General features: G+C 48.2%; 1 protein-coding gene across 2 annotated transcripts in view; it reads right to left on the bottom strand.

Moving 5' to 3' along the window:
• Positions 1–1103: 1103 nt before the first annotated feature.
• The window catches only part of B4GALT5 (beta-1,4-galactosyltransferase 5), a 63261-nt gene continuing 52779 nt past the window's right edge, over positions 1104–11585 (bottom strand). For both annotated transcript variants that reach the window (XM_024559816.4, XM_053926151.2), the window contains exons 3-9: positions 8818–8931; positions 7769–7893; positions 6799–6915; positions 6007–6194; positions 5037–5159; positions 2531–2632; positions 1104–1622 (exon numbers count right to left, since the gene is read on the bottom strand). In XM_024559816.4, coding sequence (XP_024415584.1) covers positions 1475–1622; positions 2531–2632; positions 5037–5159; positions 6007–6194; positions 6799–6915; positions 7769–7893; positions 8818–8931 — 917 coding nt within the window. In that variant the 3' untranslated portion in view covers positions 1104–1474. The remainder of the gene's footprint in view (positions 1623–2530; positions 2633–5036; positions 5160–6006; positions 6195–6798; positions 6916–7768; positions 7894–8817; positions 8932–11585) is intronic.

The following is an 11585-nucleotide window of genomic DNA, read 5'->3' as shown; positions in this document are numbered from 1 at the left end:
GGCATTTTTCACAATTCTGCAGAAGTCCACAGGGACTCTGGATCGAGGGATTTGGCTCAGGGGAAAAGCCGAGAGGCACACACTCAAATGCAGTTGAGAATCCGACTTCCAAAAGCTCACCGGGGGGCAAACAGAGCGCGGGGGCTCTTGCACCCTGGAACCCTGTTAGTCTAACTTCAAAGCTCTGGTCTGGTCTGACCTGAATCCCAGCTGACCCATAGCACACCGGTAGCATCTGCTCCTGGCCGAGCTTCTCATGATTTGATTGCTCATTAGTTCTGTAGACTAGTTAATAATGTCGGACACCAAAAAGGAAGTATTCAGAGGAATCACTGAAGCTAGTTGGTAATTTAGGCACAGATGTCAGAAAAATTGTGATCACGTTCCACAGGAAAAAAAAAATGGGAAGAGAGAGAAGGAAAGACACCACCCATCCTTCCTCTTCACAGCCATGAAAGGACAAAGCAAAGGCCAGGGCCCCAGGGGTGCCTGCCAGTGGGCCCTCCCCTGAGGGGTCTGCTTTGAGCAGGGAGAGCAGCTTGCTGCAAAAGAGCAACCCCTGTTTCGCAACAGATTTCGAAGAGACGTCTGTGCCCAACAGGGGAGAGAACCCAGAGCAAAAGTCAAGAGCAAGACCTTGGAAGAGGGGATGGAGGGTGGCAGAGGCTAGCTCCCAGTGACCGAGATTGGACTACTTTGTTCTTTTGTGACATGCCCTAAATCCACGCCCTTCCAAAGTGACAGCAGTTTGGGAGATATGTTCTTCCACTGCATTTTAACTGAGATCCTGCATTTGCCCACCAAATAAGTGATCTAATAATATAAATCCTCAGTTTGAATTGAAGCCAGCTATAAAATTAAATTTAAAAAAGGCATTTTACATGGCTTATTTACAATTATACTTCTTCAAGAAGTGATTGTTACATGTCTATTTATCTTCCCCAGGCCCTCCCCTCCACCCTCAACCCCCACCCAAAGCAGGTAATTTTTTTAAAAAATGAAACTGAAGAGAACACCAGAGATGAAGGATGGTGTGTGGAGTTTCATTTCTCTCCCTAAAGCACAGCTGCCCTGTGGTGGGTTTGCCTCTTTGCCCCGAGGCCTAGAAGCCCCCGAGGCCATCGCAGGGGCAGGCTCCGGGGCAGGCCCTTGCGGACGCAGTCCTGGTTCTGAGCCGGGGACTGAGACAGGGTGTTGGGCAGGAGACCGGGGGAAGAGCAGCAGGGCACACATCCGTCTGGTGAAAAGAGGAAGCCAGTCCCGATGAAAACAGCTCCCGAGCTCGCTGCCTCTGTCTCGGGGGGTCTGAACGACAGGGCGTGTGCATGTGCCCCACTCACGCTGCTCCCTGGACCCTGGACCCTTGGTCAGACGCCGCAGCTCTGCTTCTCTGCCCGGGCAGAGGCTCGGGGCGTCCCATCGGGCCGTGTTCTCAGTGGTGGGGGGCGAAGCAAACACTCGTTCTCTCCTCATCTCAGTACTCGGTCACCTGAGCCAGCTCGGGTGTCAAGTTGACAGTAATGTTTTTATACAAGGCGTCGTATGTGATGTTTGCGAAGTAGTTCAAGTTGTTGAGGCCGTCCAGCCCTTGCCGCTCTTTGGACTTCCTCAGCAGAGCGTACCTGTTGGTGCAGAGGACAGAGGTGGCTCTGAGCAAAGGTCTGACCTCCTTACGACAGAGGATGGAGCAGGGAAACCGCAGGAGAGGGAACCTGGTGGGTGACCGGCCATTCAGCTGCTCCATGGTCAACGTTATTATTACAAGAAATACCTCCTATTTCACGGCAGGTGCTTTACTTACTACATCCTTTATTTAATCGCCCCCCCTCAGCAAACGAGGAAACCAAGGCTCCTGGTGCTCCGTGGCTGCCCAGGTCACAGAGCGGGGGCGGAAGGCACTAACACAGCACATGGGAAGGTCTGGAGCCTGTGTCCAGTGCCCGTTACTCCGTGAAGACAGAGTTCACGCCATCAGAGTCAGCTCTCTGGGGGCCAGTCCTCCCTCCCCATAGACAAAAGACACAGAGAGCCCCCCGGGAGTGCAGAGATGTCCCTCGGCCCACACGCCCCAGTGAGTCCAGCCCGGGTTTTCCTCATCGAGAGCAGAGAGGGCAGCAAAGCGACTGCAAGCTCCCGAGCGCATGCTCAGGGTCCCCCTCAGCGCCAGAGCCTGCAGGAAGGGAGCCGAGTCTGCTCGGCCACGTCCGTGTCCGTCATGGAGACCTGGACCCAAGGGGACTTTTCTCCCACTCTCTGAAGGCTACCGAGGAGATTACAAAGCTTAAGATGTAGAACGGGTGATTTCCTTAAAAGACCTTACAACCAAAATTTTCACCAATTGCCTGATGTCACCCTCCAGCGCCTGCCTCACACGTAAATTAAAACACAAATGTCAATTACAGAACAGCTGTCAGGACAGGACCTGGAGAGAGGCTGAGGTGTGAGACAAGGGGTTGTCACGCGCCCTGGGACATCTGGAGAGGCAAACTACAGGGGGCATTTGTGACAGAAGTAAGTAAATGGTACCAACCTTCCAAGAAACTGGACTTCTCCTCGATGGTGATGAGGGATGGACTTGTACTTCCCGGTGTCGCCTTCCGGCCGGCTCACAGAATAGCCCGCGTTCTGCACTCTGCCCGAGACAACGAGACAAAGAGAAGGGCTTTCAGGTACAGCGATCAAGTCCTACAGGCGAGCAAACCCAGGCCGAGGGGGCGAAACCCCAAGCTGAACAACAGGACTTCCTCTGCATCTACGTATTCACAGTTCCTATATCCTCTGGGTAAGTTCGTGGCTTTAGAAAAGAAATCTACAATAACTAAACAGTTTTGAAACAAGAAAACACATTCAAAATGAAATCCAAAATTCTTGAGGGTGACAGTCAACACGGGTGCTTGGTGGCAGGTCCAACAGGCGAGTGTACACCCATGCGCTCTCGGTGGCTTGCTTGGGTCCTGTGAGAAATACCTTTCTCATGGGCGGACGACACCTTCCCCTCCACCACAAAGCAAGTCGGAGAAGTTGGAGTTGCTGCGCAGCTTCCCTACTTAGGTAGAAGTGACGTCTCCACCCACCTCCCCCATCCCTGTGGAGATTAATGACTTTACATGACAATCTCTAGATGTAAAACTTCACAATGTAGGAAAAGTCACTCTGAGGGAAGCAAAATTTAGAGGAGGTGTTCAGGATATTCTCCTAATGTGATACAGATTTCCCAAGCTGGGTTTACTGGCAACTTAATAGGGCTCGAAGAAATCATGAACAGACTTTGGATTCTACGTGAAGTTTGTGGTCATTTTCATCTTATTTCAATATCCTCCTGACTCCAAGTTACACTCTCATCTGATAAGTGCACATGGAACGTCTACTGTGTGCTGGGACTGTGCAGGGTGCTGTGGGAACCCGCCACAGTTCCTGCACCTAACTTGCCGCCCTCCGGCCCGAGCTGGGGGAGAGACCGATGAGAACTGTAACAGATGTGCTGGGAGGGGCCAGCTGGACTCAAGGACCCGTCAAACCAGGTAAGAATACGGAACAGCTTTTCATCCTGCTAGGTTCCTAAGAAACCAAAATTAAAAGGATGAGATGCCATTTTTATCTATCGGATTGAACAAGAATGGTCGGGAGCTGCTCTGTCCAATGTAGAAGCCGTGAGCCACATGTGACTGCTGAAGAGTTAAGATGTGGCCACAATGTAAAAGGTTGTTTATCTCTAAGGCTGGTAGTGGTATATGAAAATGGGCATGCAGGGACAACTGTAATTGAATGACAATAAGAAAAAGAAGAAAGAAAATGGGCATACTAATGCACTACTGGGCAGAATCTTTTTGCAATCTTTTTTGAAGGAAAATTTGGCAATCGCTATCAAAATTTAAAGTGTGTTTACTTCTTGACCTGTCCGGATAGCTCAGTTGGTTAGAGCATCGTCCCGATACACTAAGGTTGTAGGTTCAATCCCCAGTCAGGGCACATACAAGAATCAACCAATGAATGCATAAATAAGTGGAACAACAAATCAATGTTTCCCCTCTCTATCTTCTCTCTTTCTCTAAATCGACAAATAAAAATAAGATAAAATAAAATAAAATAAAATAAAATAAAATAAAGTGCATTTAATTCTTCACTCTATAGTTCCACAATTAGGAATTTAATCTAAAGAAACATTGGCACCTGTGAACAAAGGACATTCAAAATTCTACCGACAACAGGAGAGAATTAAATTACTGTGTATGTGCATAAAGGAATACTATGCAATTATTAAAAATAAGGAAGTGGTTCTCACTGCATTAACATGGTGGGAGGGGGAGAGGATGTGTCCGAGTTGCTCATCTATGCATAGAAAGAAGTCGGCAAAGTAACAGCTTGTTAAAATTGGCTACTTCCTGGGGATGAAATAGGATGGCAACTGGATTGAGATTTAAACTCTGGTTTATGTACTTTTGTATCATAGGAATTTTTACCAGCAAATATTACTTTGTAATTAATAGCCAACACATACTTTCTTTTTAAAAGCCAAGCTAAAAGCCAAGCGAAAACAGATACAAGGTGGCAATTCTTTTGCTTATTTACTCCTTATTTGTTGCTCTTCACTTACTCCTCTAAGAACATTAGTGCACACTACTCACAGGGTTGTTCACATAAACTAGTACAACACAAGCCTCGTCTGAGCTCATGAATGAACCTATGAGCATGACACTTAACATCCGACCTCTGGTTGGGGGAGGTTTTGGTGACAGGTATCGTGAATGGAAAATATACGCTGATTTCAAAGATTTAGTGAGAAAAAGGAATGTAAAATATTTCATTAACATTTTTCATTAATTACATGTTGAAATGATATCATTCCGGATACATTACGAGAAATACACTGTTAACATATTTTATTACTATCTTAAAGTTAATTTGACCTGTTCTTTGTTTTAACCTTTTGAAATGTGGCTAGCAGAACATTTCACATTACATGCATGGCTCGCATTCTATTCCTATTGCACAGCCTAAAGCAGCACTTCTAGAAGACACTGGAAGAGGGGCAGTACCTGTTCCACAGGTCGTCGTCTTCTCCACCCCAACCCCAGAAAGCATTTGGGAAACCGTTGATTTTCCGAAACTGTTCCACTGTTAAGCCGCTCACTCCGCCAAAGAACTCAGTATAAGGGAGCCTAAAAGGAGACGTACAGCATCAATCCTCTGCGCACTGGAGCGATTTTTTCCAGAACAGGCCACCTCACTGGAGAACAATGTCTCAAATAGAACAATGCTCTCCGTGCCGCTGGCCTGAACCATCTGAAATTGTTTCCTCGAGCCGAGATGCATCAACCTGAGTAGCTCATTGAACATTTTTTTTTTAAGATTTTATTTATTTTTAGAGAGAAGGGAGGAGGAAAGAGGGAGAGAAACATCAACGTGTGGTTGACTCTTGCACGCCCCCCAACCGGGGACCTGGTCTACAACCCTTCGGTGCGCAGGCCGGCACTCTATCCACTGAGCCACACCAGCCAGCGCTCACTGAACACTTCTTATAACAGCTTTACTGAGACACGCTGACATGCTATACAGTTCACCCATTTCAAGTGCGCAACTCAATGAGCTTCAGCACATTCACAGGGCTGTGCAACCATGACCACGATCCATTTTAATACATTTCGTTACCCCCAAAAGAAGCCTTGTGCCCTTCAGCAGGTACTCCTCAATTCCCCCGGCTCCCCCCAACCCCATGCAACCACTATTCTCCTTTGTTTCCACAGATTTGCCTACTCTGGACAGTCCATGTAAATGAAATCACATCGTATGTAGTCTTTTGTAACCAGTTTCTTTCACTTGGCACGTTTTCAGGCTCATCCATGTTGTTGCGTACAGCAGTGCTCCACTCCTCTGCACTGCCGAGACCACAATCCCTCCCTGCATTCATCAGTGATGGACCTTTGGGTTGGAGCTGACTGGATTTGTCATCTTTGCATCTCTCACCATCCTCTTAGATTCACTTCTTTAAGAAGAAATGATACTCACAGATACATATACTTATCCAATTTTGTTGCAAAGTGCCTTGGCATCTGTCCACACCCGTAGTAGTTACGATCACTTTCCGGTATATGGTCCACATCGTGAAAAATGAGGCAGTCCCAGCCCAAGTCCTTCATTGCTTCTTGAAAGCCGACATTGAAAAGCATGGCCCGGTTGAAGGGCTGGGTGCCAACCTGCAACAACAGAACTTTATTTGGGACGGGGCTCTTGGAGTGAAGTCACTGCTGCCTCAGCCCAGCCTAACGGAAGCTTGTCGAAACCGCCTGGGGAGAGACCACTGGGCCAGAAGTGAGAGGGGCCCCACACCACACCACACCGCACTAACTCACAAGCCGCCGGACCTCTAGCCTCAAGTTCCTTAGAAATAGCAGGGGTGATAATGATAAGCCCATGTAAAGGCAGACAGCAGCCAGAAAATTACCCAGCCCCATAAAAGGGAGGGGAACACACTGGCAGTTCCTACTTACAGCTCCTTATTATAAGGGCATCTCCTGGAGCCTGGAGACGCCACCCAATGCATCTCTGGCAAACCGACATACAAGAGCCCTTTGTTCAAGGGCAAACAAAGTTCCACCCTGGACTCAAATCTGCGTTATTGACTGAGCAACATTCAAAGAGCAGCACGGAATGGCTCTCCGTCTCCCCTCCCACCTCAGGTTGACTCAATGACAAGATTTCAGTTTTATGGGCTCCTCCCACCGCAGACGGGTTGGTTGGAAGTCCACTCTAAACTGCTGCCTCAGAAGAAGGCTGGGAAAAGAAGGACCGCCCACTCACTTGCTCAATTACGTAAAATGCAAACTGCAGGCGCTGGCGCTGGAGCATGGGAATCAGGTGTCGGAGCAGGACTGGGAGGTGCTCGTGGCGGTTCCGGAAGGGGATCAGGATGGCCACCTGCAGGGGGTCGAAACAAAAGGGCCACCCTGTTAGTCCCCTCAGCTTCTGCAGAATCGGTGACCAGCTCTTGGGGAGTAGGGCTGGGAGGCTGCCTTGCCCTCAACTTCCTCTAAAGGAAGAACTACTTTGGCAAGTCAACCCTTGGAAGTAAGTGGACCTTGTTCTTACATACCACACTGTGCGCGTAGTGGGCCTGCTGAATGAATTCATTCTAGACCGCAGCCGGGGGAAGACATACATTCTACCACACGGTGACCGAGTACACGTAGCTCCACAGATGTATATAAACACATAACTAAAATACACTTCACAAAACAGTACTTCAATGTGCAATGAACTTTAACATAGGTATTGATTGAATGATGGTCATTAAATTGATTTTACATTCTAGCCGCGGGCAGGAAACCGTTCCAGATCTGCTCTGATCGTGGCTGCCCCACGGCGACCTCACTTTAAAATCCTCACCCTCCAGCTGGCGCTCTCCACTTCTCACCCTGCTACACGTACAGTAAGAATGGCGAGGGAGGCACTAAGCACTGAATTTGTGAAGACGGCTGCTGTAAATGTGTCGTAAAGGACCCACCAATCCCCCTGCCCCTGCTTACAACAGTCCTGGAGGAAGACAAAAGGGGCCTGCTCAGTCATCAGAAGGATGCAAATTTCTGTGGCTACAGAAGAGCCCTCAGGGAAACACATTCCTCCAGAACATTTTCATCAAATGCAAATACTTCCATCGGGTAGTAGGAAGCAAACTGCGCGATGCTATAGTCAGGGAATCCCGTGGTGATTCGAAACAGTGGCGAGTCCCAAGTGGGCTTCCCAGCGCTTCAGGTCTGACCCCACACCCTACCTTCCATCGGGGCACGCAATCGGAAGGTGTCCAGTGGCCTCCGAGCTTGATGGCTGGGTCCTTGGAGAAGAGTTCATGAATGGTGTCCATTCCAATTTCACTCATGTTTATGTCTATTGGGCCCTCTGAACAGAGAGAGAGGAGGAAAAAAAAAGTAAAAGGCTGGAAAACAATAGATTCTTTCCCCCTGTGTCCAAGCCTTTACTCTCTGGAGAAGTTCAACGTCTTTTCAGATTACTATGCTTTTAATAGGGGTGGGAGTCCCTTCCTCTGCTTTCCAACTCACTGAACCTCAGGTCATCGCCATTACTGGGGAAAGCAGCAAATCAAGAAACTAAGGCTTGAGAGTCCTGCTTCTGCCTAGGGTGTAGGAAGAAATTAAGAACAAGCACAACAGCAGCTGAACTTCTCAGAGGAAGGAGAAAAGCGGCCGAGCTTGGAGCCATCTCCGTGTGCTCCCGAGGCATGTACGGACTCACTGTCCTAAGTAATTTCTTGGTGACCCTGGCTGGCCACGTCCAAACTCAGCACACGCATCATCTCTGAGTTAAGAAAGCGGAACTAAGACACAGAAAAGGTATAATACTTTCTTGTCCTTGTTTTAGATTACGCATGGGATTCCAAGAAAGAAGGAATGGAGGAGGAGAAGATCCAAGAACTTTTTTAACTAGCACTTTGTTAAGAAAATAACTTCTCTCGCATCAAACGAGTTATAATTAGTGTAAGATTTATACTCTATGAAGCTGGTTGCCTATACTTTCTCTAGGACGTCCTAATAGACCCCAAGTTACAAGCAAGGGTGCCTGTGCAAAGAAAAGAGGGAAAAAATGTAGGAAATGGCACCAAGAACGTGAGCCACCTTGCAGAGGGGTGAGGAAGGGTCAGGACAAGTAACTCCCACAGCCCCTGCCCCCAAAGGCAGGGAGGTGCCCCTGGTTCTCTCCAGAGGCAGACACACTGGGAGAGCAAGGACACTCTCCCTCCTACTTCACCCAAATAAAAAAAGAGCAGTTTCAAAAGAGAGGGCGATCAGCGAGAGCTCTACTCACTCATGGAAGGGAGCCTTTCGGGGCAGGTGTGGTTTGCGAAGTAGGTGAAGTCTTCAGGAAGAAAAGTTGTGGTTTGCAGGAAGGCTTCGCTGTGGTTCAAGTCAAGAGGGTAATCTAGAGGCAAGAAAAGGAGGCGACTCAGTCTGGTGCACGCGATCAGTCCCGCAGTTCTTGGGGGGCTACCGAATGCGCTTTCTCCTCAGACGCCCTTCTCCGTGAAGCAGGACTCCGGACTGGCTCTGCACCGCAGCTACAGATTTGAGCTCATCGATGACAATGTTACCCGGGTGATACTGTTTTAACCAGCGTTTCTATCCTTACTGATATCGCAGCTTTAAATGCAGTCAGGGTACAGTCAACTCCACCGTGTAACTACGAAAACAGCACAGCACCCCTGTACCTTATTCTCTAAAGGAACTACCCTCACTTCCGTTAGCCAACTGCTCTGTTAGTTACCCCTATTCCCTACATGGTTAATCATGGTGCTTCCATCTTAGGCCTCACTCTCACCTGCTGCCTTCCCACTGTGGGAAGGAGGACTGCCCTCCCTTCCCCCTGCCCCAGCACGCACACACCGTCCCCATCCTCCAGTCTCCCAGCAGTCATGTATGATAACTGTGACTAGCACAGTCTTTAGCATTATATTGTGACGACTCTATGGATGCTAATCATAGCTGAGAAATGCAGGGAGTTATAATTACTTTTCCTTCCTTTCCTGCATGGGTTTTTCCCGGAGTGACTCTTGTTTTTCTGTTTGCCAAGTTTTATATGGGGTAAGGACGGACTCAACACCACGCCCTTCAATACTGCGTTTCGCTTATGACGTTCACAGGCCTCAGGTACTCTCCTCGTTCCATCCTCCACGTGAGGCCCCGGCCTGCAGCCCCACTCCAATTCCAACGGGCTGTCCTTCCTGCTGACGAACAGATGCTCCGCTCGGACCTCCCTTCTTCAGTGTCCCGGAGATGCCTCCCCCTCTTTACTGTACTGAACCTTGTTTTCCCAAGTTCAATTTCTCCCTTTTTCTCATTTAATGGAGCCCATTCTAAGAAGGGGACATGGGAAGTGATTCTGAAACCTTGTGTATCTGACTATTTCTCTCCCTCTCTTTCTCCTTCCCTTCCCCCTCTCTAGAAATAAATAAACTTTAAAAAGCCATTTAAAAGAAAAAAAGAATTGTGAAGGTGCTGTCCGGGTGCCTCTGGATTCCTCTGGTGCCTCTGGATTCCTCTGCAGCTATTAAGGCCAAAGCCATTCTAATCCTTGACCCTTATCAAAGGGGACCAGTCACGCCTTTCTGGAAGTGTAAAGAACTTTCTCCTTGTTCAGAAAATTCCACACTGATGTGCCTTGCTAGGGGGTCTGTTTTTGCCCACTGTGTTGACCACTCCCACTTTGCTACCCCACAATTTCCTCAATTTTACCCAGTTCTTCTTTTAATGATCTTTCCCACTGTCACATTTTTAGTTCCAAAGAGTCCTTTATCTTTTCTGAATGTTCATTTCTTACGACATATTCTTGTTTCACAATTTGCTATCCTTTTCCTCTTACCCTGGGGAATATATATCATTGCAGTTTTAATATTCCTCTCCCCACACAGTCTGTTTCTTCCAGCCTGCTGCTCCTTGTCTGTTTCGATCCCTAGCTCGGCAATCTGCGGTCATCTGCTAATACGGAAGAGCGGGGTACCGATCAGCTAACTGCAAGAGTTTGGATGGAGGTCCTGTGTCATAGGGTGTTCTGGCCAGGAGTTTGGTTTAGAAACGTCCAGAGTCAATATCGTTGGGTGTTTCCTCTTGGTCCCGTCACATGGCCCAGAGAAGTCTATTCTAAACTCCTGCCACAACAGGACAGTCTTGGCTACAGCTTCTTGGAACTGAGGACACCTAACCCAAGCCAGGTGAGCCCAAGGTGAGGGACCCTCCATTTCACCATCTTGGCAGGTTATCAAGTCTCCAGTCCTTTGCCGACTGGGGGAAGGGGGCCTGGGTATCCGACTGCTTTTCATACAGCTTCCAACCAACCTTTATCTAAGTTGCCACCTTTATCCTTATCTCCAAAAGTATCTCCACTGCTAGTTTCTGAGCTTCTGGAAGATTCTGGGGTATAAACTGATGTGGGTGATGGCTTCCCTGCTGCCACATTAGCAATCACTTTTGGGGGGTCTATTAAGTCCTTTTTGAGTGGTCCATCTGTTTTCCAACTTCCAAAATTTTTGCTGTGATTTCCTTTCTTGTTCTCTTCATTCTTAAGGGTTTACAACGTTACACGTGTACACACACCTGCAGCACACACCTCTCTTTGGTGTCATTTCGTGGGTTTTAAGTGTGTGGAGCAGACACCTTTGTCCTAGGGGACTGTGTAAAGGGAGCCCCTCCAACCTCTTCTATTTTTACAGGTAAGGAAACTGAGGCACCTCACGTAGGACTCGTACAGGGAGACTCGGCCAGCACCTGACAGAGAGCCGGCGAAGCTCTGGGCCAGTGACCTTTCCATTACACTGTGCTATCTTCGCAGAGCTGTAAAATCTCCCCCACCAGCCCTTTTAGATTCGCTGATTCTATGAACATTAAAACTTCCTATTCAAATTCACTTTGCACCCTGAAATCCCAGAATCTTCAACTCAGACGCTTTTTAAAAAGCACTGTGAGATGGCTTCCAAGAATCAAACTGCTAATACAGTGAGCCCTTCATATGGGCACATGGCTGCCCACTCCTCAAGCACTTGGAGGATGGAACTCAGTGAGAGGCGACTTGGAGAGGGTTTT

Source organism: Desmodus rotundus, chromosome 6 (genome assembly GCF_022682495.2).
Source record: "Desmodus rotundus isolate HL8 chromosome 6, HLdesRot8A.1, whole genome shotgun sequence".
NCBI lineage: Eukaryota > Metazoa > Chordata > Mammalia > Chiroptera > Phyllostomidae > Desmodus > Desmodus rotundus.
Note: the sequence above shows the minus strand (reverse complement) of the source record. Positions and strands in the feature narration are given on the sequence as shown.